The sequence below is a fragment of the Rhipicephalus sanguineus genome, chromosome 5, assembly GCF_013339695.2.
Source record: "Rhipicephalus sanguineus isolate Rsan-2018 chromosome 5, BIME_Rsan_1.4, whole genome shotgun sequence".
Taxonomy (NCBI): Eukaryota; Metazoa; Arthropoda; class Arachnida; order Ixodida; family Ixodidae; genus Rhipicephalus; species Rhipicephalus sanguineus.
In genome coordinates, this window is record NC_051180.1 from 138570313 (window position 1) to 138595033 (window position 24721).

Sequence of the window (24721 nt, forward strand, 5' to 3'; positions counted from 1 at the left end):
TATGAATGCGTGTTTGTCAACAAACACTTTGCATACTGCGTACGAATGCATGCTGAACACTCATAATCGACAAACACGTCGCATATTCCGACACTCAAAAACCCTTCACCTGCATTTCTGCCATTTTGTAGAGTACCATTACAGGCCTGCCATCTAGCATGCAGGTAAGCCACAAGGCAGGCTTTTAAAACTTCGTAAGTTTTAGAACTAGCAGACACTGCAAACCAGTGTCTGATTACTTCGAGTAATCCAAAGTTCTCTGGGTCCCATTCTTTTTTGTATGTTCTGTTAACATGAAAACCTCTCAAATGTTTTTGTGATCCCAGTGACTTGAAATTATGTAGAGGTTTTGCTGTAATTTTCCGAAGAACTAGGAGCTATATTATTGCAAATCAGTTCTGCGGAATCTCGCAAGATGGCGGAGGGGTTAAGAAAGGGAAATTGACAGCGACCCATTTGTAGCATGAAGCCACAAGGAAATCCATACGGATTTCTTTGAAAGAAAGCTTCTTAGTTGCCGAAAAATTTGTCTTGGTCCGAGGATCCCACCCGGTACCAATGTCTTTCCGGGGCGGTCACTCTGCCAATTGATCTATCCAGGAAGCTAGCGATTGGCAGCGTGAGGGAGAATTGATTGACCACGAATTCATTGATCCCTGGACCAGGACGAATTTTTCGGCGACTAAGACGCTTTCTTTCTGAGAAATTCGTATGGATTTTCTTGTGGCTCCGTGCTACAAATGGGTGGCTGTCAATTTCCCTTTCTTATGGGTGATATTGTTAAATTTCAAACATTATGTTTACGAGAACTTGACAGTTCGAGGGTTGGTTCTACTTCTGTGAATCCTTTGTGGGGTGCCTGACTACTCACAGCTGCATGTGTGTTATGACTTGTACTGCAGGTGGCCCTGGATATCTCGCAGATAATAAAGGGAGTTCTGAAACCAGTGGTGCTCTTCCAAGCGCAGCAGCTGAGCCTGAAGTTTGAATCTCGGCCACTGGATTGGCGCTGCCAATTGCGCCTCAAGAAGACCATTCTGGAGCACATGGATTTCAGCGGTTCGCTCGCTGTATTTCTTTGCTGAAATTAGTTATATGGCTGAAATTTCTGTGTGTGCAGGAATACACTAATGCCATTGTGAATGATAAGACAGGGAGGTGTTTTGGAAGAAAAAAAAAGTATACTGCAATGTGTGGTGCGGCCATAGCTGTAAGCTCAGGGTTACTTCGTCATTGTCGTCTTTATCAACACCCTTTGTCCACCTTAGTGCACAGACCCTTAAAGAATGAATTAACAGCGCCAACACAGGATGAAGAAAAGAAAACGTAAGGACGGATGCTGACTACATCTCTTTGAGACGTGTACCAAGACTAGCCCGCCTTTCACTACTTGCAGAAACCCTCTCCGAGTAACTTCTAATCAGTAATTACCGTACTTTTGTGCACATAATCTAAAAAAAAAATAATATGCATTGAAGTCAAAGCACACCTCCGGCACATGGGATAAAGCAGTTTATAAGCCCTCTAATATATTCTATATAGCTTGTCTATTTGCATTACCTACGATTTGTATAGCACCTATGACAACACCACTGTATCGTCCTAGTAGGTGCTTACTACTAGGGCAGAACAAAACCTTCACTGTGTGCTGTCCTCATTAGTGCGATACAGATAACAGGCAGTAAAATAGGTAATGCATGTTTTAAATTTGTTAATACACATGGTATGGAAAAGAATAATTACATTGTGGACATGAGCATTTATGCAGCACTTGCATTTCATCTGAAGCGTGATTTCATTGTAAGCCTTCGGTGTCACTTTCCAGCTCCCAACCGCCCTGGGCCACTGAAAATTCTCGACTCTACCGCTGACCCTGATACGGGAAGCACAATCAGCCTCGTAATTCTGCAGGTAAAATGTTTTCATTTGTGGAGTTGCCCTACACCTGTTGGATTAGTTTATCCAGTGTGGAAAGGAAGCGAGATCCCACCCTTTCAGAGTAGCGGGGACGTATTGATGAATTTGCCAACACTTGCAGCCTTGCTGTTGTCGGTGTCTCATAGCAGGGTGTGCCAGCTATGGATGCCCTTATCACTGGTGTGGATAACATTTTCGATGATGGGACATGGTGACTTGCTAGGGCTAGACGTGTGGTTGTAGGGACAGATCATAAGTGATCTGCTGATAATTCATGATCTCATAAACTTGAACTCCTTCGACCTGACAGGGGGGTCTAGTGGTTATGGTGCTTGAATGCCGATCTGAAGGTCGCGGGAATCGAATCCTGGGCTTCGGTGTCTGCATTCCAATGGAAGCGAAATGCTAGAGGCCCGTGTACTTAGATTTAGGTACACATTAAAGAACGCCAGATGGTCGAAATTCCCAGAGCCCTCCACTGCGGCATCCCTCATAGCACATCTTTGTTTTGGTTTGTAAAATACAGATTAAAAAAAAAAGGGAAAAATGAACTTGTTTGGTAGCATGTGCACGTTAATGTATGCATTTTACCGAACCACATAGTACCATGTGTGCCGTGGTACTACAGTCGACGTCCGATTTCCCGGACCCTCAAGGGACCGCGAAAACGTCCGGAAAATCGGGCAGTCCGGAAAAACGAATGCACGTGAAAACGCACATTTTTGGTAGGTATTTTTCGCTGACGGAGAGGGTCACAGCCGGAGTACAAGATTCCCATAGCAATTCAGCCAATGCATTGTTTAGGTGGCTCTGAAAAGAGCCGTTTATAAAAAAAAAAAATACGACGTGGCCGGCACTACCTCATAGGTCAGCACTTGGGCGCAAAGAAGTCGCTTATTTTCTTTTGCACGGTCCACTTGCCCGCGATTATGTCTGCCTCAATTTCAGTCAACGTCATGTTGCCGCTGTACACCAATGACAGTGTCATCAGTGCTCGCGTCAACTCCGTGTTCGTTGGCTGTGTAGGAGCTGGCTCTTCGTTCTCGGTGTCGGCATCGGAATCCTCCGTAACTTGATGAATGATTTCGTCATCGGTCAACTCCGCACATAGCTCGAGGTCTTTGTCAGCGTCGGCGAAGCCCTCAAGGGTTATCTCGGCTGGAATCAACACGCCGCCAGCGCGCAGATCGTCGAAGGCAACGTCCGCGGATGGCAGTTCGTCATCGTGAGCCTACGAGGTGGCTTTGTGCGCTTCGAAGGCGCGGACAAAGACGAAGGAGCAGTCGGTGCCATTGCTGTAAACGGCGAATCCGCTCGACGAAAAGCGCAGCACGAAACAGCTAGGAACTCGGTGGATGCTGAAGGTCGGGAAACGTGATTACTGAAGGTAGCGCGCAGCAGCAAACGATCAACCACAGACACGACCGCAGAGCTGGCACAGCTGACAAAACAACACGTGAACGAACACAGTGAGGTTTGGCTTGGCTAAGCTACGGCTGGCAACGGATTGACACGTGCGGTTTCGAGGTTACGGCAGCCGCGGCGCGGTGCGGCGTTGCTGCTGATGCGCGGGTTCAAGGATATGAAAATGAAAACAACCAAAATGGCGACCAAAATGGTGACTTTGGGTCGGCGGTTAACAGTAAAAAGTCCGGGAAATCGGATGGCGAAGGCTATAAGCGTCCGGAATTTCGGACTTTTTAATACATTGACTCTACGGGGAACTTGACGGTGCCACAGATGAGTCCGGGAAATCAGGCATGTCCGGAATTTCAGGCGTCCGGGAAATCGGACGTCGACTGTATGTGGAAATTTAAAGAAGGCAAAAGTTCAGGGCAAGATGGAAGCTTTAAGAGGTGGAAAATCCTCGAACGGAGGATGTTGCTGGAGCCAACGTTTCGACAAGTGTACTTGTCTTCGATGCTGCCTTAATGAAGACCAGTTCACTTGTTAAAACAAAGGCTCCAGCCACACCTCCTATTCAAGGAGTTCCCATAGTACCTTGTGGTACCACATGGTATCACATGGTCCCATGGTACCACTGCCAAAGTTGTGCATGCATGTATGCGCTTTGTGACGGCACGTGACAAGAGAAAGTGAAGTGTGGTTGTGGCCTCAACCACTGCGGCATTTCAAGTACAGTAGAACCTCGACAAATGAAGATCGCTTAAATGATATTACCGCTTAAACAGAAGTGCCTCTAATTGGCTTGGTTTTGTATTTGACTGCTGTGCCCTTATTCACATATCTCAGTAAATGAAGCTCCTGCTAAATGGAACATATTCTCCAGGTCCTGCAGGTTTAGTTCAGTGTGATTCCACCGTAGATTTGTTTAGTGAGGCCCAAAATGGAACAAAATTAAGTAAATTTGCTGGACAGCCGATGTAAGAAATGATGAAGTCTGTTGCTAGAGTTTATTTTTTCGGACTGTCTGATTACATGGACGACTCTGTGGCCTCATCCTGCATGTTCAAAAATCTGTCGGCAATTGTAGTGATACTAATACAGTGAAACCTCGGTGATACGAATCTCACTGGACCACCAAAAATATTCGTAGCAACAAAAGAAAGCTGGCGTACATTTTCATTTATTGTTTCTCGGGGTCGCAGCAACGTCAGGAAGAACCCTGAATGATTGTCAGTTAAGTTTTTATATGTCGGCAGTCATATCAGCACTCGTAAATATACGGCCCGTACGCACGTATTTAATAAATGAACCAGTTGTATTGTGACCCGCGACAGCAGTAGCCCCTTTCAAATTTTAGTGTGCTTTTTTCATGACACTGGAGTACTGCAGCGAAAGTAAGGAAAGAAGCACTTTGACGCGATGGATCAAGGCCACAAAATTACAGAACCACGGTCCTGTGTTATGATTTTGCTCTTGCGCAGGTGTTGGGGATGTTTCTTGGGAGATTTACGGCCGTGCCCGCACAAGTGCGACCTCAACGGTCGCGCGTGTTGATGTTGTGAGGCCTGACTCCTTTGCCAAGACCATCCTCGCCTTCTTTCGGTCCACATCCACCTTTCATAGGATGTCTGATGCACGAGGCATGCACGTGTAAACACAGTACGACAGCAGCCCCGCGTCGACGCTTTAGAAAAAAAAAAAGGATTACAGAGGCGCTAATGTCCTCTGTAATCTAAACGCGAAGGCACACGGAGGCACATAAGAGCCTCAAAGATTCGTGCACACAACCTCGGAGGTCGTGACGCGTCTCTGAAGGTTTATTCTGACCGTAAGAAAAGGGTTTTTCTTACACCATGGTTCTGACGTTTTGGCGGTGCAGCGTGCATGCCCATGCTTGCGTTCCCACGCTCACACGTGCTTGGCGCGTCTTCCGTGACAGCACGGACAGCACCTCTTCGTACCTGGGGCGGTAGCATACGTTTATATCAAACGTCGCTAGATGAAAATCAGTTCGCAACAACCGTACTCCATTACATTGCAGGCCAATGGGCCTTGGCGGGGACCAACGAAAAATTCGTATCACCCCGAAATTCTTATGAGCTGTGATTGTATCCCCGAGGTTTCACTGTAGAATTTGATGCTCGGCCTATTAACTTTGCAATTAGGGGAGGCAGTGAATGCAAAGTGAAGCCCACCGTAGAAGTGTTTTGTGGTTCTGCAAGAAGTCGGGATGAACGTGACACGATCCCTCTTTGCCCCATTAACTTGGCTGGTGAAATGGCGCTTTGTGATAGATGCATGGGGGATGTTCACTTGTTATTTGTTACTCATGGTGCGTCAGCGTCTACATGACACAGTTTCTACAGACAGTATCTTGCCACTTACGTCGGTTTTGTAATTAAGACGAGCAGTGAGTGTTCTGACACATGCGAGAAGCACCACTTTCTGCTCACCATGGTCTACATGGTAATTTAAGCTTAGCATTGCGACCAGTATATCAAAGACATCGCAGTGCCATCGACATGTCAAATTTCTTTCTTGTAAAAACAAAAATAAGCTTTTGTGTGCCCAACATTTCGCATTTGTGAAGACTCCATTTGTGGCCCACAGGTCCTAAAACGCCAGCCATATGACCGTTGTGCAATGCATTACGGCGGGGAAAAAAAAAAGGGGTAGTTTGTCTATGCATTAATCACCAATTTCTGATCAGTAGTGATAGCCTTATGCCCCTCCTTACACCCCCCTTATCATCCGCTTCTTTCTATTGGCGTATCCTTTACATTGGTGGGGAGGAGGGAAGGGGTTTTGCGGCACCTTATGATTTGAGTCAGTCTGTCAAAAACTGATTTACAATATTTTGATGGTTAATTTTATTCACAATGAAAATTTAGTTGCACAAGCAGAAATGCAGATTTTCTTCTTCTTCCATCTTTGCAGACAAACAAGAAGCACCCAGAATTTGAATCTTTGAGAGGCTCAACACTGCAGAAGGTGACCCTGGACATCTCTGAACTGATGCTGATTATGCATGAGGAATCCATCTGTGCCCTGGTGACATTGTACACTCAATTGAATGAAGAGCTGGGCACCATGGAGAAGGAGACCAAGGTTTCCGAGAGCCAAATTCAAGCCACCACTGCAGCGAAACCACTCGGCAGCAAGCCTTCTTCTACTGGTGAGCTCTTACCCATGTCGTAATTTATCTGCAAGATTCAATAGCATGACGGACGAAGACGAAAGACACATGAACAACAGGACCAGTGCCGATTCTGTTGTTCATGTCTTTCGTCTTAGTCCATCGTGCTGTTGAACCTTGCAGATGTCACACCAACTTGCCCAGTCCAAAGCACTCCTAAGTAATTTATCTGTTTAAAGTTTTTTTGTTGATTGATTGATTGATTGATTGATTGATTGATTGATTGATTGATTGATTGATTGATTGATTGATTGATTGATTGATTGATTGATTGATTGATTGATTGATTGATTATATGCATTGCATTTGGAACATACCTCAATTGTAAAGAGAGATGGGCAGCAAGGATTCACACAATGGACAAAATTGCTATTTTTACTGACAGGCCATGATACAGCTCCTTGGCATGGAATGGCACTGCAAGCTGGTGTTGGACCATTGTATGCGTCATGATTAGAGCCCGGGTTTTTAAGCATTAATGTAGGCAGAAATAGGTAGGCAAGAAGTTTTAGGCCTCCAACAACGTAAATATAGGCACAATAAAGTTTTACGTAAATGTAAATGATTTCAAACGAAGACGTGTGCGACCTATGTCTACAGCAGGAAAACAAAAAAAATGTTGTTTATGATGGCACAAAGGTGCCAACAGTTGAACATAGGCGTGCAATTGTTCTTTTTCCCACATGGTTCGCAGAACATGGTCTCTCCGTTTATTCTGTAGCATTGTGAGTCAAGTGTCCACCGTCAAATCAACACACTCCTGGGTGTCTTTCTTTTCGGCATGGTTGAGAAGGGCAGAGCAGGAGCAGATAGCCAAACTGCTAAAAGACCAGAAGGGAGGGATGTCTCCTTTTGGTCAGGTCGAATCGCAAAGAGCCAATTTCTCCCCTGGTGGTGAACACTTTAAAAAGGAAATTATCAACAAAATAAAAGCCATATGCACATCACTTTTTTTTTCTTTGTTTACTCTTCACTCTCCTTTTTCCTGATCGATCTCCGCGGTTTCGCATTCGCCAACTGCTCACACCATGTCAGCGTGGCGATGTATGCTGGCCAGTGCATCTCTCTTCACTGCTGCTGGAAGTTGGTTGAACTAGAAGACTATGTTGAAAGCCATAGATTTCTGAACAGTGTTGCCCAGTGACATGAATAACGATCTAAAACTGCACCCTAAAGCGAAACTTGAGGCTGAATAGTGTTCATATAGGTGCCGATTTTGAAAACAGGCATTTATAGGCATTTATAAGCATTTAGGCATTAATGCCAAAATAGGCATCCATAGGCACTATAAGAACACTATAAAAGCCTTTTTTAACCTCTGATTCATACTCGTATATCAAAGTGGGGCGATAGGAGCGCAAGGAACAAAATAGGCATTTGCCTAAAATCCGGTCTCTTGTCATGATTTCACTTTGGTGAGCTGTAATAAATCTCAACCGGATCAGCCATTTCGCTTGTTGTGGGATCATACATTTACAGGACAGTGCTCCCCAATAGGCCAATATGGCAAAATTTTTTTCAGATCTAAATGTCAGCATGGCACTGAGCCTCTTTACGTGTTTCTAACACTGCCTAATACAGTCAGTTCAGTAACACTCAGTTCATAACAGTTCAGCACTGCCAAAATTACTTATATCGGTGTTGGTTTGTATTACATAAGCATGAAATGGAAAATGATCGAGGAAGTTAGAAAATGGCGTATACTTTCAGACAGTTAACAAATGCCTCTGCTTTCTTCACCACTGTGTCCTTGCATCATCCAACTGCACTACAAATATTTATGCCTTTAAATTATTCGCTTGTTTTTTTTTCTTTTATATAATGACACTTTGGTGTCATAGCATTATTTATAGGCTTATTGTGCTTATTGATACACTTACTGTGCTTCTGAATTATAAGTTTGTTATTCTTTTTTAATTTTTTTTCCTCAGTGTTAGAGCAGCTTTATGATCTGCACATTTACCGCGTCCTGCTTTCAGTTAGAGAGAAATGTAATGAACTTACTGATACAAATTTTTTATGCATTGTAAAGATATGTTACACCACTGCCGGGCCACTTGACAAGCACTGTATGCTTAGGACGACCATGAATTTAATTATGCGATAAAGTGAATAAAATGTATGCATGTACCATGTTTGTCATTGTAGTATAAGGCGCACCTTTATGTATGACACACCTCCTATTGTGACTTTCGTGGGAAGAATCGGTGTACAAGACGCATACTTTTAACTTAGCATGATGAAACACATGCTTGTACCTTCGTTGCTAAATATCATACTCACACGTGGCAATAAGTTTCCAATAGCTTTCGCAAGCTGCGATTTCTAGCAGAATAAGGCTTGGGACTTGAAACAGGTATATTTAGTGTACTCTACATAAAACGTAGAAGGCCTCAGTCTCTGATGCACAATAAAAAAATTTCTGCCTTTCTAGCCAGCAGCATTGCAGGGCTTGTATGTCATGTTGTAAGGGTTAAACTTAAATTGAGGACGAAGCAGCGAGCCATGGAGAGGAAAAGAATAGGTTTAACACTAAGAGACAAGAAGTGAGGGAAGCAGGTCAATGACATCATGTGGGCATGTAATGAGAAGCCAAGGTAACTGCTGGTCAGTAGGAGCAACAGACTGGATTTCAAAAGAAAGCAAGCATGCGAGGGTGAGGCAGAAAGTAAGGTGGGCATATGAGATGAAAAAGTTTGCGTGTATAACGTGGCCATAGCAAGAACAGGGCCGGTTCAGTTCGAGAATATGGCAGAGTCCTTTGCCCTGCAGTGGGTGCAGTCAGGCTGATGATGGGATGACTTTGTAAGCACCTGGAACCATGTTGCTGTTGTTGCCTCGTGGCATGGTATATTCAGGCCAAAGAAGCACTGGGCAAACACATGACGAAGATTTCGTCACACCTGAGCATGCATACACAAGACAAATGGCATGCTGCAACTACTGCTGGACTGTCCAGACTTCTTAAACGAAAACTAATGTTGATGACAGCTAAGTGGTCCTCTTCATGTAGCAAATAGACGTCGGGCACTACATGCGTATCATTGAAAAATTCTGGTGCCTTTTTTTATATATTGTGTCACTCGTCTGTTATAATAAAAAATTTGATTTTTTAAAGAATGCTGCCGCAGATAGTTCAGTGTACTTGCAGGAAATAAAAAAACATATTCACCATGCAAGCATGCATGGTTTTTGCATATGTAAGATGTACCAGCGAAAATTTTAGAAAAAGCTATCTTATGCACTAACAAATGTGTGTGTGCTTGCATGCAACATACATTGGCTGAAGGGGGCCACCTTTAGCTGTCCAGGTCTATCAAGTGCAGCTGATCGAAGAAGCCCACTGAGTCAAAGGAGTCATCTGTTTGTTTCAGAAGCCTTGCTTTCTTCTGTGCATAGGGAATGTGGAATTTTAGGATATTTTCATTTTGCCTATTGCGTAAACGTATTTCTGTACAGAACTGCACTTTCATAGTAGTGTTTCAGAGTTGCTATAAATCCACCAGCTGTTTATAGTTTTGGGAAAAGTAGGAATCAGGGTTGTCTTGTGAACGCTAAATGTTAACAATCTTATGTTTCGCATTAACACTTTCAGGCATCAAAAAATCATCGAGCAACGTGATTATTAGCATGGACCTGTTTGCTTCGTTGACTGGTTTCGCCCTGGAGATTTGCAACAAGAACAGGACCATCTGTGACATTCTTGTTCGAGGTATGTTGTGCGATGGCTAGTACTGCATGCACATTGTCGAAGAGCCAGGGACATAATGTTGCTGTCAGTTTTGGACTAATCCACTACAGACGAACTCGTTTATAACAAACTCGAAAGTGCCGCGAAAACTGGTCGTTATATCAGTAGTTCGTTGTAAATGGATTCGCCCTCAAAAACATGCACTTGGCAACCAAGTCGCTTTTTTTTTTCTGCGCATTTTTATTGAAAAGTGCTAACAACCCCTCCTGTGAGAAGATAGGCCTTTGCGCGTTGTGAAGCGACGCCCGCTGCGTGCATGAGTGAATTAAACCGCTTTGCAGTCAAGCGACACCGTTTCACTGAACCGTGGAACCGCGACGTGGAGCCGATCATCCCTGGATAGTTGCGTGCAGCGCGTGCCTCTTATGCTTTAGAAGGCCTGCTTTAACATTTTTTTTTCGTTCGTATACGCCATATTTTTACTGTGACCGTGTCTGAAGTGTTCATTGTAAAAGTAGGAGGCTTTGAAAAATGTTTGCTATATGTGGACACAATTTCAGTGGGTAGCATAGGAAAATCTTAAGTGCACCGAAATATGGTCGTTATAACCGATAGATCGTTATATCTGGGATCGTTATAAGTGGGTTCGACTGTATTTGTATGAGCATGGAAGACAGGTCTAGCATTGACACTGCTAGGATGTAAAGGGACCCTGCAACACTTTTTCAGCACAGTCAGAAAATGCTGCTGATCGGTAGTTGAGGCTCCCGAGAACACGCGAGCCAAACATTATAGCGCAACACGCGGCCTGGGATTTACAATAAATTCGCAAAGTCAGCTAAAAATCACTTCCTCTTCTCTCGACAGAAATGATGCTTACGGCGTCACTGACACAAGTTCCACACCATTGGCCGATTTGAACATGGTGCGCTCGGTAGTGACTGCGGCCGCCGCAGGAGGCCGTCACTTGCCCGCACGCGCACGCGATCACACTGAAAATATGCCGTGCGTTTGAAGAAAAAAGAAAAGAAAAGGAATACTGCTCAAGGTCACAAGGCACGCATGACGTACATTCTTCCCTTGTACCACCCCTCCCTGCTTAGCTTCCAGCGCTTTCGTCAGGACGAGAGAAGAGCGAAAGCAATTACAGCGGGCGACAAATCTTTGTGACTCTGCTCGTACTGGACAGATTCTAAAAAACTTTTGCGGTGGTTGATTCGTGAGGAAATAAGCTCCTTTAATGAAGCCATTCCATGGCTATTTAAATACCCGGTAGCTACTAGACAGTTTTAATTTCACGTGCGTAGGGACTTCTCATACGCAAACGTGAAAAGTACACGTACGTTACGTGCACGACATCTGAAACGCTTTTAGCTACACGTACGCGACGCGCAGTGAAAGCTACCACGTAGCTTCATCTGCTGAGAATCATGAACACTGCGGTAGCTTGTTCGAGCGCCCGCGCGAGCAGACAGCGCAAGGGCAAGGTTCTCCCTGCGCAAGAAGAAGCGAGAGAGCTGGCCGACGCCTTTAAGTGCGCCCGTCGCGCTCCTAACGCCATCTCACTGATAATGAAGAAACGCTTATAAGCGCCTCCGTCTCGGAGGACTGCAAACGGTAAAGGGTGTGTATATAACGCTCGCCGTTAGCTATCTGAGAGATGAACGCTTCATGGAGTAGTGCTTAGCGCACCGCGCTGCGAATTCAGAGGTCGCTGGTTTGATTCCGCGCTTTGGAAGCATTTTTCTGATTTATTTTTCTTTGTGATATTGATGTATATATACATACTTATACATATACGCAGCATGACGGCGGCGACGGCGACGGCAAAAATCAGCCGAGACTGTCCATATAATTGCTATCGCAATAAAATTGTGGTGCTACATTAGACGAGGACGAGAAGAAAGGTACATGACAGGACGGGCGCTGACTCACAATCTTCAAAATGTCAGGCTTGGCGGTTGAATGTAGCGCTACGTTCAGTAATGTAGCGCTACAATTTTTAAATAAGAATGTATCACCAACTAGCCCCGCAACGTGTTTTGTTAAGTGAACATTCCATGGCTACTTGGAAAAGTGTTGCAGGGCCTCTTTAACACTTTCCTGTCCGCGCCTACACCCATCGATAGCCCCGCTATCAGTGGTTTTCAACTTCAAGTTTTGCAGCGCTAGCAGCGCTCACAGACAGCTAACGTTATCCATCGTATAAAGCAGGAGCTATTTTTCTAGTTTCGATTTTTCGTTTACCTTTTCCGCCGCAGTGGGAGCTTTGAAGTGCCTTTTATGTCGAGAGGGTCGTACGCTCCTAGCTTCAGAAATGGCGTGGACATCGCGCACACCGGCCTCTCGGAAACGGCAAATTTCGATGGATTCCGTCGAGTCTGATACACAATTTTTTGGTGGCGGCAGCGGCCAAGACTCTGAAGATAATTCTGACTCATCGGACATCAGCACAGACAGCGAAAGTGTGTCGAACAGCCGCAGAATGTCAACAGGTATCCGCCAGTAACTTTTGTTTTTGTCTCTGAACCGAGTCGTCGCTCCCGCGCTCCGTTCTAAATATATCCGGCGTGTTCTAAAGATCACAGCTCCTATCGGCAGGGTGTCAACGCTGTTTAGGCGGGACCGCTTGCCGGCGGCTGCTCAACGAGTGGATCTTAGCACAAGAGGGCGACCCGCAGTGTACTTCGGCATTGTGCTCCGTAGTGCCGCGTGGTGTTTCGTCTGACCCGTCGATTTGTTCGTGTTGTTTTTTACCTGAGAAATAATCACCGAAGAGTGAGACAAAACTAATGAATATGCATGGATGCATACTTCTGAGCCAAAGATAGAAGAGAAAACGAATGTTTTATAAAAAACATGCTATGCAAACCTGTGCTTCACCGCATCACGTAACTGCATTGCGCGGTGGCACTATAGCCAGTTGGGCTAACGTTTTCTTTTGTATCTAAATAATGGCTACAAATAGAATGCTTATATTTTCAAGGATATTGGATATGACATTTTTGGTCAAAATGTACATTTCAAAATTTTTTTATGTTCACTTCGTGCAAAACAGCATTGATGTCTTTACAGAGTGTTCTCGTTTTTGTTAAAAATCTTCATATTAAAGTTTTTTTCTTTCAAAATACTTTAGTAATGTTTGCTTTACTTTTCATGCCAGCAGAAAGCGCATTCCTTGTTCTACAAATTCGTACCATATATTATAGTACATATTATTTTGTGTGGCAGTAGCGAAATTGTTTACTAGAGTACCCAAAAAATGGCCTATTGGCCATTTTTTGGCCTGCACTTATTACATATTAAAGTGTAATGCACTTGCAATGCAAATGGCCTGCACTTATTACATATTAAAGTATCTAGCTAGCTAGTAATATTATGGAGGTGAAAATGCTTGAGGCCCGTGTACTTAGATTTAGTGCACATTAAAGAGCCCCACGGGGTTGAAATTTCCGGAGCCCTCCACTACGGCATCTCTCATAATTTTATTGTGGTTTTGAGATGTTAAACCCCAACAATTGTTGTTGTTATTATTATTATTATTATTATTATTATTATTATTATTATTATTATTATTATTATTATTATTATTATTAACCCTCCACCGACCTTGACTGCGCTTTCTGCTGGACGCTTTTTTCCAACCATCTCCAATAATCGTACAGGCAGCTTTATGTAGCTCGAAAACTAGTGTGACCTACAACAGAAAATTATTTCATATTTAAAATCGGCGGGAACGACTAGGCAAGTTTATTTAGTTTCATCAAGTTTGGACATAAAGTACAACATAATACCTCCACAACCCATGTCCCCCTTTACAAACTTTCAGTGAACTGTTGTTGTGAGTAGTGCCTGTTCTATGTCAGTTGCCCTTCTGTACAAAGTGTGGGCTTATGCAACAATTAATGTGGAAAGTTGGGCTAGTTGACATCAAGCATAATAGGACATGATTACTAGGATTAAAGGGACAGGGTCCCGTATTCGTTCTCCTCGTCCATGTCCCCTGAATGCTAGTACTCATGTCTCCTTATGTAACAAACTTGCAAAGTTTGTATATGCATGAACCAGCTATTTCGACAATGCACACTTTTAAGCTGCGCTGTTGCTGGCAACATGGACTTGATTTTTTAACGTAATTGAATCTTGGCTAATGAGCTTTTCATCTGATGCAAGAGCACCTTTGTTTTAAAAATGTATGCACTTACATTAAGAAAAAATTTTGATTAGGTCTGCAGAACAAGCATGACTGTCACGTCTCTGGCGAGTGAGCAAGTCTCTTGTCAATTACAATTCCATGCCATTGGCGTGCCATGCCGATATGTGGCGTATAAATGCACTTTGCACCATCTGCACCGCTGCGGCTGTGTAACTGTTGTGCACATGCAGCTTGAATATGCTGTTCATAGCTGCTCTTGCTTAGTATTCAGCATTTCTTGCTACCAAATATGTACGTATTCTGAGCTCCTAGCAAACACTCACTTTAATGCATCCTACGCCGCCTCTGATCTTGCATTCTTCGGTTCTATTGTAGGCAGTATACTACTGAATGAAATATAGTATGACCAACCAAATTATAGATACATGTATATACTTCGTTATGTCTAATGATTTGTATTGTCCATGTCATTGTGCTTGGGTTCGACTTGATTAATACCTTTTACTAAGAAAGCACGTCTTGTGTTTTAGGCATGGAGTACGGTATGACGTGGTATCCAAATAAGCTCGTCACAAGGCTAAACCTCAAGACAGTCGGCATTGGCGATCCGACACCTGGAACCCTTCATAAGAACGTAAGGGCATCGATTTTGCGTTTTGTGAACGCTCAGCTGCAAGCGATAAAGAATCTACAAAGGGACCTCGCTGGCGAAGGCCCCGACTGAGAAGCACCACTACAGAGGGGTGCAGGATGAAATAAAAAAAAGCGAGTCCTTCTTTTGGCTCTTCTTGTCGTCATTCTGCTCCATTCTTTCTTGCCTCATTCTGTCGTTTCCTGGGAGCGGTGTATCTTACTTACAGCGTTGCCTGCACAGTGTGAGAGCGCCTGGGGTTGATGCAGTACTGGGGTCGCCGTTACCTTTAGGCACTGACACTCACGGTGCTGAGTTGCATGATTTGTTGCGCAAGCGATCACATTCAGGAAAGTGATTAACCATGAATATGGTCTCTGATTTTCAGCACAGTATCAACAGCTAGCCCCAATCTAGATGTTGCTACACATAGTTCTTATGTATTTTGAGCACTGCAGTGTTTATCTAACTACGTTGGAAATCACATTTTTTTGCAGTTCTGTTAGTTCTTTTAACTAACTCTCTTGTGTCGCGCATTTTCTTCTGCTCTTAAACTGGTGTTTCCAGAAAACATTACAGAAATAAGCTAAGGAACGTGCATAGTAGGTTGATACAGATAGTGTACCATTAGTGCAGTTTGTGTAGTTGTCCATTAGTGGCCAATCATGTTTGTGCTGTTTTAAAAGAATAGCTTTAACATTACTGTTTCTCAGATTTCACAGAATGTATATTCTCTATTTTGCTATGCAGAATACGTGGTGTATGCGCCGCATGTACGAATTAATTTCAGTCATGACCATGGCCAGGAGTACAGCGAATGTAAACAATATGATTCCATCTCTACTCTTCTGTATAGATATGTACAGAATTTTGTATAGTTCTACAATGTTGTGTGCCAAGGTGTAGAGTTATCTGATTTTGCCTGTGTGAACATAACGTTTTAAACATGGAACTAGTGAGCAGTTGCATGCAATTAAAGCCTGGTGTACTTATGTGGAATGCATTTCTTAGGTGATATTTTTGTCATGAACAAATTCTTATCCATCACAGATGACACTAACCATAATGCTTCAAAAAAGTATAAGTATTTGTTTCTGTTTTGCGTATTTTGTACAAGTTTATTTTATTTGTAATACAATGGCTAGGTTTGTGGAAGCACAACTCATTGCATTGATTTGGCTTATTGTGACTTAATGAGCAAGCTTGCAGCATGATAACCTCTATGGGATTGGTTGCTCTTATCGCAGATAATTGCTGTGCCTGGTGGTGAAGTTGTTGCTTTTGAAATCACAACTTATGAGGAATGCGGAGCTTTGGGCTATGTGGAAATGGATCGAGTGGACATCGCTATCAAAGGGACATTGGGCCGGCTCCACTTTGTGTTTCTGTACCGTTTCTACTTGGACATCTATGTAAGTATCTCTGACAGTTCCTGTGTGTACACCATACCATCACTTGTTAGTGTTTCAAGTACAGTCACCAACCATTATGTTTGGCTCGAAGTGGACTGCAAAAAAGCCCACTGGTGTTTCTGAAATGCAAAAGCCATTTGAAAATACATCAATGTTTTATTTATGGCAAAAAGTTACTGCAAATCTCATTCACTGTGAGAACAGGTGTAAGCGAAACTTTGACAAAACTACTAGGCAAAACAGCACGCCACAATATGATGACACCATAATAAGAAGTGTGCAGCAGTTTCTGGCAATAAATACGTCCGGTAACTCCCTTTTCATCCATACATTGTTTTTAATCCTTACAGATTGATGCGTGGGACACCATGTAAAGGATGAGGGGCACTTCACCACTTTATACCGGGGGTAAAAACCTCGGCATATATTCTGGTCTTTGTGCTAGTTAAACGAATGCATGCAGCCTTTATTTGTGAAGCTGGATAACAGACCTGTGGAGTTTGATGGCGTAATTAACTATAATGTGGATAGCCTCTGCCGAGGTCCTTTCATATCTGGGTGTGTTTAAACACATTCCTCTCTTGGGGGCCTTTGTTTTGATAACCTCATTGGATTTTCAAATGCTGGAACTAATTTAGCATTGTGTACATCAGTGTTGGCTGTGACTGTAATCGATTCACTGTGGGGGGCCATGCATAAGTTGGCTGTAGAAGCTGGGCAAGCATCATTCATTTGACGACGATTACTGGGGTGCTGCTTAGCCAGGAATCATCAATGGGTATGTTGGATGCATTACACGGGATGCTCTATCACCACTTATTCCGTTTCTTTCAGAACTTTGTGAACAGGTTCCAGGCAGCCAAAGCGAAGATAATGGAGGCCACGGCCAACATGGCTGAGGCCGCGCGTGCCAGTGTGGAGACGGCCTACAAGCAGGCTTACAAGATGGCATTGGACATCCGCATCGAGGCGCCCATCATCTGCCTGCCACAGAACTGCAAGTCACGCAACATTGTGGTCATGGATTTTGGTGTGCTGCGCGTGAGCAACAAGTTCAAGCTGGACAAAGTTAGCACACCTGAATCGCCTTGCCTCATGGAAGAGATGGTGGTGGCATTCGACGACCTCAAGCTGTCACGGTAAGTAAGCACACCCCATATTGAATCCAGCTTGAGACCGAAATTGTGTTTGTTTTGCAGGCCCTCACTGATTTTATCGAACATGGTTGTGTGCACAGCGTCACAAACAGGATGCCGTGTCAGTAAATTTCAGAAAACTGTATTGCATCAATGACTGACAAAAATGACTGAAATTTGTGACATTGCACCGACATTTGAGTGCTGAGGTTTCAGGGCGAAATTCAGAAATAAAACTATCGCAATCATTTTCTCTTCTAATGAACCTATGATTGTGCAGTTAACAACACTGGAGTTCTCGAACAATAATTTCACTCCGAACTGGTTCAGTGCTTTACTTTCATATCTATTCAAGCCAAAGCTTTCTGTGTTATGCACGACTGCCCGATGATTGTCACATTTTTAACCTTTAAGTCTTTTTGCTGGTTTCTTCATAATGAAGAACATGACTTCATGTGAGCCCTTTACTCCTTTTTCTTTTTTATAGGTTCAGCATGAAGGAACCACCTGCAGATGATGGCGTTGAACACCCCCTGCTCCTTCCAGTATCATTCAATTTACTTGTCACCAGAAACATGAACTTTGAGGCCCACCCTGAAGTTCCAGAAATGAAGAACGAAGGCGTGCTGCCAAGGATAGAGGTTTGTCTTTTTATCACCACATTTTCATCTGTTACAGTTTGGCTGACATACCATTGTGGTTGTCTGAAAGACATCCTGCTTTTGTGTAGCCAATATTCTCGCTGTGTTGAACAGCAAGCAAACAGGAGAAGCCTCAGCCTTTTAATCCTAAATATAATTCTTAACTAGGCATGTGCGAATATTCAAACGAATATTACAGTATTCAAATTTGCCTTGAAACGAATTTAAATTATTCAAAATTTCGAAGTATTCGAAATGAACAAATATACATATATAAACCACATGTAACCCCCTGTAAAGGTACTTTCACTGCAGTGGAGGGGTGCTGTACCATGAATACATCTCTCTAGGGGAAATCCGCAGTGCCGCAAAGCCCCATTTCAAGGCTAAATGAACATATTACCCTCACATCAATTCATCATTTTTTAAGTTTAAAAGCTTGTTATACCAGCTTATATGCTCTAAGTATAGTAAATTTTAAAACAACGTGTTTTAAAGGTTATCGCTTGCATTCTATCAAAAGTCAAACCCTGCTGCTATTCAAAGTTGCTTCCACTTCCCTTTGAACCAAAAAGAATGACATTTGCACATGCCTTGTTTCACTTTTAAAAAATATTGTGCAGGTTAGTTTGGTCATGACAGATATGCTCATTTTTCTTTATAATATGTGATATATACTATTTGAATTCGATTCAAAACTATTCGACCAAATCACTATTCACTTCGAATTTGCTTCAGACCTAAATTTTACTATTAGCACAAGCTTATTCTTAACTAATCCTTAAAAGGTAACTGCAACGAAATGTTGGCCTGTGTAAAAAGAAGCTTCCGAGTGAAAAATTGTTTAATGTACAAAATGAGTGCATCATGAAAGCTAACAGAGATTAACATTCTTGATATGAAAACATTAAAAAAATTGTGTGCTTTGTCAGTTGATTCACGGAGGGCCTTCATTTGTTCTTACCAAGTACCACCTGTAAGTACAGCTGCCGATCCACAATCCAGCGCCAAAGACACGGAAATACAGTGCATCACGTGATAATTTGGACTCCACCTCTGCGTGCATGTGCACATTCAACTGCAGAGCTTAACAGAAATAGAATAGTTGACTACAGAGTTGAACATAAATTGAATAGTCTAGAAATAGAACACTATAGAAATATTAAAAAGTAGAAGTAGCAACTGTGGGTATATCTACTAGCGTGAAAAACACACAAAGGACGAGGTAAAAGACGGCAGACAGGATGCAGCGCTAAACTTCATTGCCGAAGGTGCACGTGCACAGCACAGTTTCACTGCGCTCGTGGGCTCAGGCGGTTGCGAGGGCAATCAGACAGAGAGATCTACGAGGCCTTCTGCATAAGAGAAGCAGGTGATCGGTGTGTAAGTGCGCCGTCGCTAGCCCTCAGCAACAAGGAGTGTGCATACTTGGAACGTAGTCTGCGCATAGAACTGTTGGACTAGTTATGACACGATTCATTAACCTATGGCTTGTGAAGGAAAAAAGCTGTGATGTTTATGGGGGTGTTTTTTGAATGGTTTCTTCCGTATGGTGCAGCCTCCTGCGCAGCCTGTGATTTCCTGTTTCTTGTGGAAGTAAATGATCAGTTGAAGATTAGCGCTGCGTTTTGTCCGCCATCTTTTACCTCGTCCTTTGTGTGTTTTTCGCGCTAGTAGATATGTCCGCAGTTAATATGCACCAACTAGCCCAACTCGCTTCTCTAGAAGTGGCAGTAGATGCGAGTAGAAAAATGTGTTTTAAACAACCAAGCTATTTCTTCCATTTACAATAATGCCTCGAGATTTACCAGAGGTTGATGAATGCCAGCATCATACTATAATTCATGAGGAGGAGGCATTATAGAATTGAAAAATGAAAGGACCGTTGAGTAAGGGGGGCTTGCTTTTGGCATTCCATTCACCAAGGTAATGTTCAGTACAGTCAGGTCAACACTGACTGTATTGGGATAAAAGGGATGTAAATGCATGACGGTGCCGTGTTAGAAAAACTGGTCGCTACTTTATAAATGTTGCTACAAAAATTACTTATTCTTAAAAAAACTCTGCTTCTGTTGCTTTGTATGTCTGCATAAAGATGAGGTTTCGGGTGTGATTGGTTTCTTTTAAAAAATTCTGTTTTCCAGGAAGACAACTCACGGACACAATATAATTTGACATTGCGTGCCACTTCTAACAAAGATAAATAGGTGAAAGCTGTGAAAGGCCAAAGAATATCAAACAGTACTAAATGTCTGAACAGAGGTTCACAACCCCAGAGTTGCTGATAACGGGTGCATTTTACCTAAGAAACTATCCGAATGAGGTTATGGCACCCTAAACCCCAAGAGCTAGTTAATAGTTGTTTTATCCAAGAAATTGGCTGGATAAGAAAAAGAAAGTTCAAAAGCTTGCCTTCCTCTGTTAATGCCTGTACATCTTCAAGGAATACGTTAAGAATTTCAGATTTTGTGCATTGGTGTTCATTTGCTTTGCGAACGAGGGATTTATTTTTTTACTTTTGACCTTTTGTGCGTTGCATTAGTTCAGCTGTGTGTGTGTGTTTTCTCCGGCATCATTTCTAGCTGATTCTCAGCCAAGAGGACTACTGTGCCATAATGCGAACGCTGGACGAGAACCTGAACGAGATACCGCCCGAAGACGAGCCCCTGGATTGGTCAAAGATACCGGTGCCAATTGTGACCAACGCTCCTTACACGGTACCGGAAGACAAATACTCGCACGAGCACACCGACCCAGTCCTAACTACAGGTAGGAAGGCTGGCTCTAGACGTTGCTACGTGCATTTCGAGGGAGGTGGAATGCCAAAACACCCATGAAGTACTTTGGGATAGTGTTACAAATAAACATTTGTAACGAATTTTTGGATATAATTAAGTTATTTTCATGGCAGATGTGATTTTGTTATAATGAGGTTTGAGTGTATATACATCTATGTACTGGTCCTAGCTTCGAAAGTGATAGCCAGCGCCATTCATGGCCATGAGTGTCATTGGCTAACACTCCTATGGTCACGTGTTCCCCATTGAAAAAAGTAGCGTTAAATTTTTTTGTTGTTGAAAAAGAGATGTTTGTGCAGCTACTGTGCTCACTTTGTCTGGAGAGCTTTAGTATTATCATTTTTTTTTGCCTGGCATTTTTGTGTTTTGTGATCTGACCGTGTGAATTTCCTGATCGACTTGGAGCTTTTTCTTGTTGCTGCTTCACTCAGATTACATTGATGTCAGTAAGTATGGTTTGTCTGATTTATGCATTCTAGCGTAAACGTTTGAGCCTTTACGTAAGGAAGGCTGTGCCCAGATTTTGTGATATTTAAGAAATATTCATCTGTCATCTTTGCATTTGCATATGTTTGCAAAACAGCTGTCAGGATAGTGACTGGCTGCCTGGCGCAGAGGGTGAAAAAAAATAGTGAATGAAAGAAATGCTCACAGAAGGGCTCATTTATGAATTTTCTTTTCTTTTTCTTTCTCTGTCTTTTCTTTTTCTTTTTGCAGAGAAAGAGATTAAGAGGGCCGTCAGGATCGATCTGGCCTTCCAGATTGACTGCGTTGTTTTGGACCTTTACATGAAGAGAACAGATGAGGTTGGTGCACTTTGTGTCTATAGACTACTAGTTTATTTAAAAAACTGCTTAACTACTGTTAAGGTACATGGCTATAAAGAACATATACCAGTGACATTTATGTGCAAAAATGCAGATAAAGAAGTCTGCTAAAAGAAAACCTTGATTGGTAGATGAGAGTACTGAATGTAATGAAAGGTACTTGTTAGAAAAAGGTGACCTGGATGTTTGACTGTCGCACTGTTGTATGAGAGAGCAGGTTTGTGTTAAAGCGCATTTCAGGGCTACAGAATAAGTTATGCTGTGCAGAGTTGACGTCTATGGTGATACAGTAAAAGCTTGTTAATTCGAATTTCACGGGATTGGAAAAACTGTCCGAATTAACCAAATGCTGAATTATCAAAAGTATCAAGAAATCAATAAATGTATTACATCAATGCATATTCACTTTCTTGATGAATATGTAAATCCAGTAATTATTTTGCTCAAGAGCAGTGCAGAAACCACAATTTTCGTCATTTGCGACTTCATTCACAGTGTGAACGCGGCTCAATTGACCTTCGTGTCTCAATCTGAAACGTAGTCTGAACCCATACCATATTACGTATCAACAATGCAATCAAGGGTGGCGACCACACCTTTTTCAAAGCCTGTGGTCGTTTCAGTTGTCTGCGAACGCAGTTATTGTCTCTGTGTCACACTTTTCCGGTGCTTCGTAGTCAGTGCACTTTGAGGATTGTCCGAATTAACCGGGTTGCGGCCGAATATGAATGAATTAACAGGTTTGATGCCATTAAACAATGCATGCGCTGGCCGGGACAAGAGAACACGTCCGAACTATCTGATTTTACAAATTAATGAGTGTCGAATTAACAAGCTTTTACTGTAGCAATCTTGTGATGGCAATGGCATTGATGTTGGCCAGGCCAGCTCTATGTTGTCATGAGTGCAGCTGTGGTTTCATATTGGATTGCTTCGCCACAAGAACATTTGGACAAGCTTTCTCAAAACTAAAAGCGCATGTTAGAATTGTTGCTAGCTACTGTCATCACATAAAAATCTGCCTGGCCATGTAAGAAACGGGCACTATTGGCTAGAGGGGACATGTCTGATGTATTCACTGTTTGCCCTAGTGCCGCGAAGTTGCACACTGCTAATATTGGAACCATTAATGCGCTCATCACTGGGGTTGTGTGTGTGTAGTGTAACCGGCCAAGTTTCCATTATCTGGCAAAGCCTAACTTCAGGATTTAAGTGACACTTGTTCACGTAAAAATTTAAAATCTATGGGGTGTTGGCCGGGACATTCTATGTAGATTGGAGTAAAATCGAATTAATGGAAGTCTACTGTTTCGCATCAGTGGTCATATGTTTGCATAAATGCATCGTTAGTGTACGACTGTGTGTTTACTTGCAGCACATTTTCCTTTATCCAAACATTGCATGTCACCAGTAATTGGCAGCCATCTTGACTTGCCTCTTTCCCTCAGTGCAACATAGTGGTATTTGCAAGTTTATCATAAAGCAACTTTTCCCGTCTTACGTACGGCATTTTTTAGCGCAAAAGTGAAAAGGAAAGAAATCTTGGGAAGAACACAGTGCACAAGGCGAGCGCCCACCCTTGTACACTGTTCTTCTCTTCCCAAGATTTCTTTCCTTTCCACTTTTGTGCTAAAAAATGTCATATGTGATACAACACTAACTCGCCCTACAGGAAGCTTTATTTTCCTGTCTTAACTATCCTGTTGTGGTGCAACTTTTTTTTAATGCGTTACAGCCTTTTACTTTTGTGCATTTGACTGGAAATTCTATTCAATGCGCCGTTTCTTGCGTTCACATAAACACTGATTCTGTGTTGGTCTCAAAAACTGCTGCTCACTAAGGCTATGAGTTCAGGCTTCGGGGGAAACAGCTTTTTTCACAAGTCTTGCGTCTTGTAAATATTGGGGCCAACACACATTGTGGCAGGCAGTGACTGTCTGGCAGTCAGCTGAACGGAAGCTTTGTGCCACGTTAGATGGTGTCGAGTGTGAAAAATTGTGTGCTTGTGCATGTCACTGTGTTTGTTGTAGGTGAAAGAAGGCCTGGCCAGACTGGAGATTGAGCTTCTCTCACTCAAGGGACACATGTTTCACGATGGGTCGTACTGGATGGACACATTGCTGGGCAATCTTATTGTGGACGACACGCGCGTTACCCGCAAGAGTGGTCTGACCAGGTACGATGAAAAGCTGCATTTTTGCCTCTAGTGCGTGGTTGTGGGAATGGCACATTCTTTAACCTAATAGAATGCATATTGAGAGCAAGTGAATGGAATTCATGCTTAATTCCTGTGGCGCATACCCACTTGAGGAGTTTCCCGGTGACACCACACAAACTACGGTGAGCTACAACAGGTTCGCTGTTAAAGAGTGGTCCAGTTGTGCCATTTGTGCTATTCTGCTACAGCTGTACTTGTCTGCACCTTGTTCCGCCCATCCAAGTGCAACTTACGTCAACTGCGCCAAAGTGCGCTATTCTCACCTGCTTAACATTTTTGTGACCACGAAAAAAAACTGTTGTTTTTGGGCAGGTCAGAAGTATTTTTTGCTGCCACAGTAGTTAATTGATGCTAAAGTGTAGGGTATCAAATGATATAGGAAGAATTGTTCCTTTTAGCAGTGTTAATTTTAAACAACAGATTTATTTTGAATATTACCAAAAAATTATCAAAACAAATAAAAATGTAGCAAGAAGGAAAAAAATTCATAAAAATATCAATGCTGCGCAGCACAGGGTAAATATAAAACAAATTTGAAATATAAGTTTTGAATACAAGGCCCTAGTAGAATAAAATGGCAAATATAAACTTTGTAAGTACAAAAGTTACTTACATACATACAAAAATATAAGCACTAGTGCCTATCGTGCCACCGCACGAAGCAGTTTCTTGACGCTCTGAAACAAAGGTT

At 42.8% G+C, this 24721-nt stretch overlaps 1 protein-coding gene across 1 annotated transcript in view; it reads left to right on the plus strand.

Moving 5' to 3' along the window:
* The window catches only part of LOC119394273 (intermembrane lipid transfer protein Vps13), a 191352-nt gene that overhangs the window by 54174 nt on the left and 112457 nt on the right, over window positions 1-24721 (plus strand). Inside the window, 11 exon segments of the mRNA XM_037661555.2 lie at window positions 903-1059; window positions 1826-1911; window positions 6262-6499; window positions 10116-10232; window positions 14898-15001; window positions 16246-16410; window positions 17245-17549; window positions 18034-18187; window positions 20770-20956; window positions 21703-21791; window positions 23843-23988. Of these exon segments, the coding sequence (XP_037517483.2) occupies window positions 903-1059; window positions 1826-1911; window positions 6262-6499; window positions 10116-10232; window positions 14898-15001; window positions 16246-16410; window positions 17245-17549; window positions 18034-18187; window positions 20770-20956; window positions 21703-21791; window positions 23843-23988 (1748 nt within the window).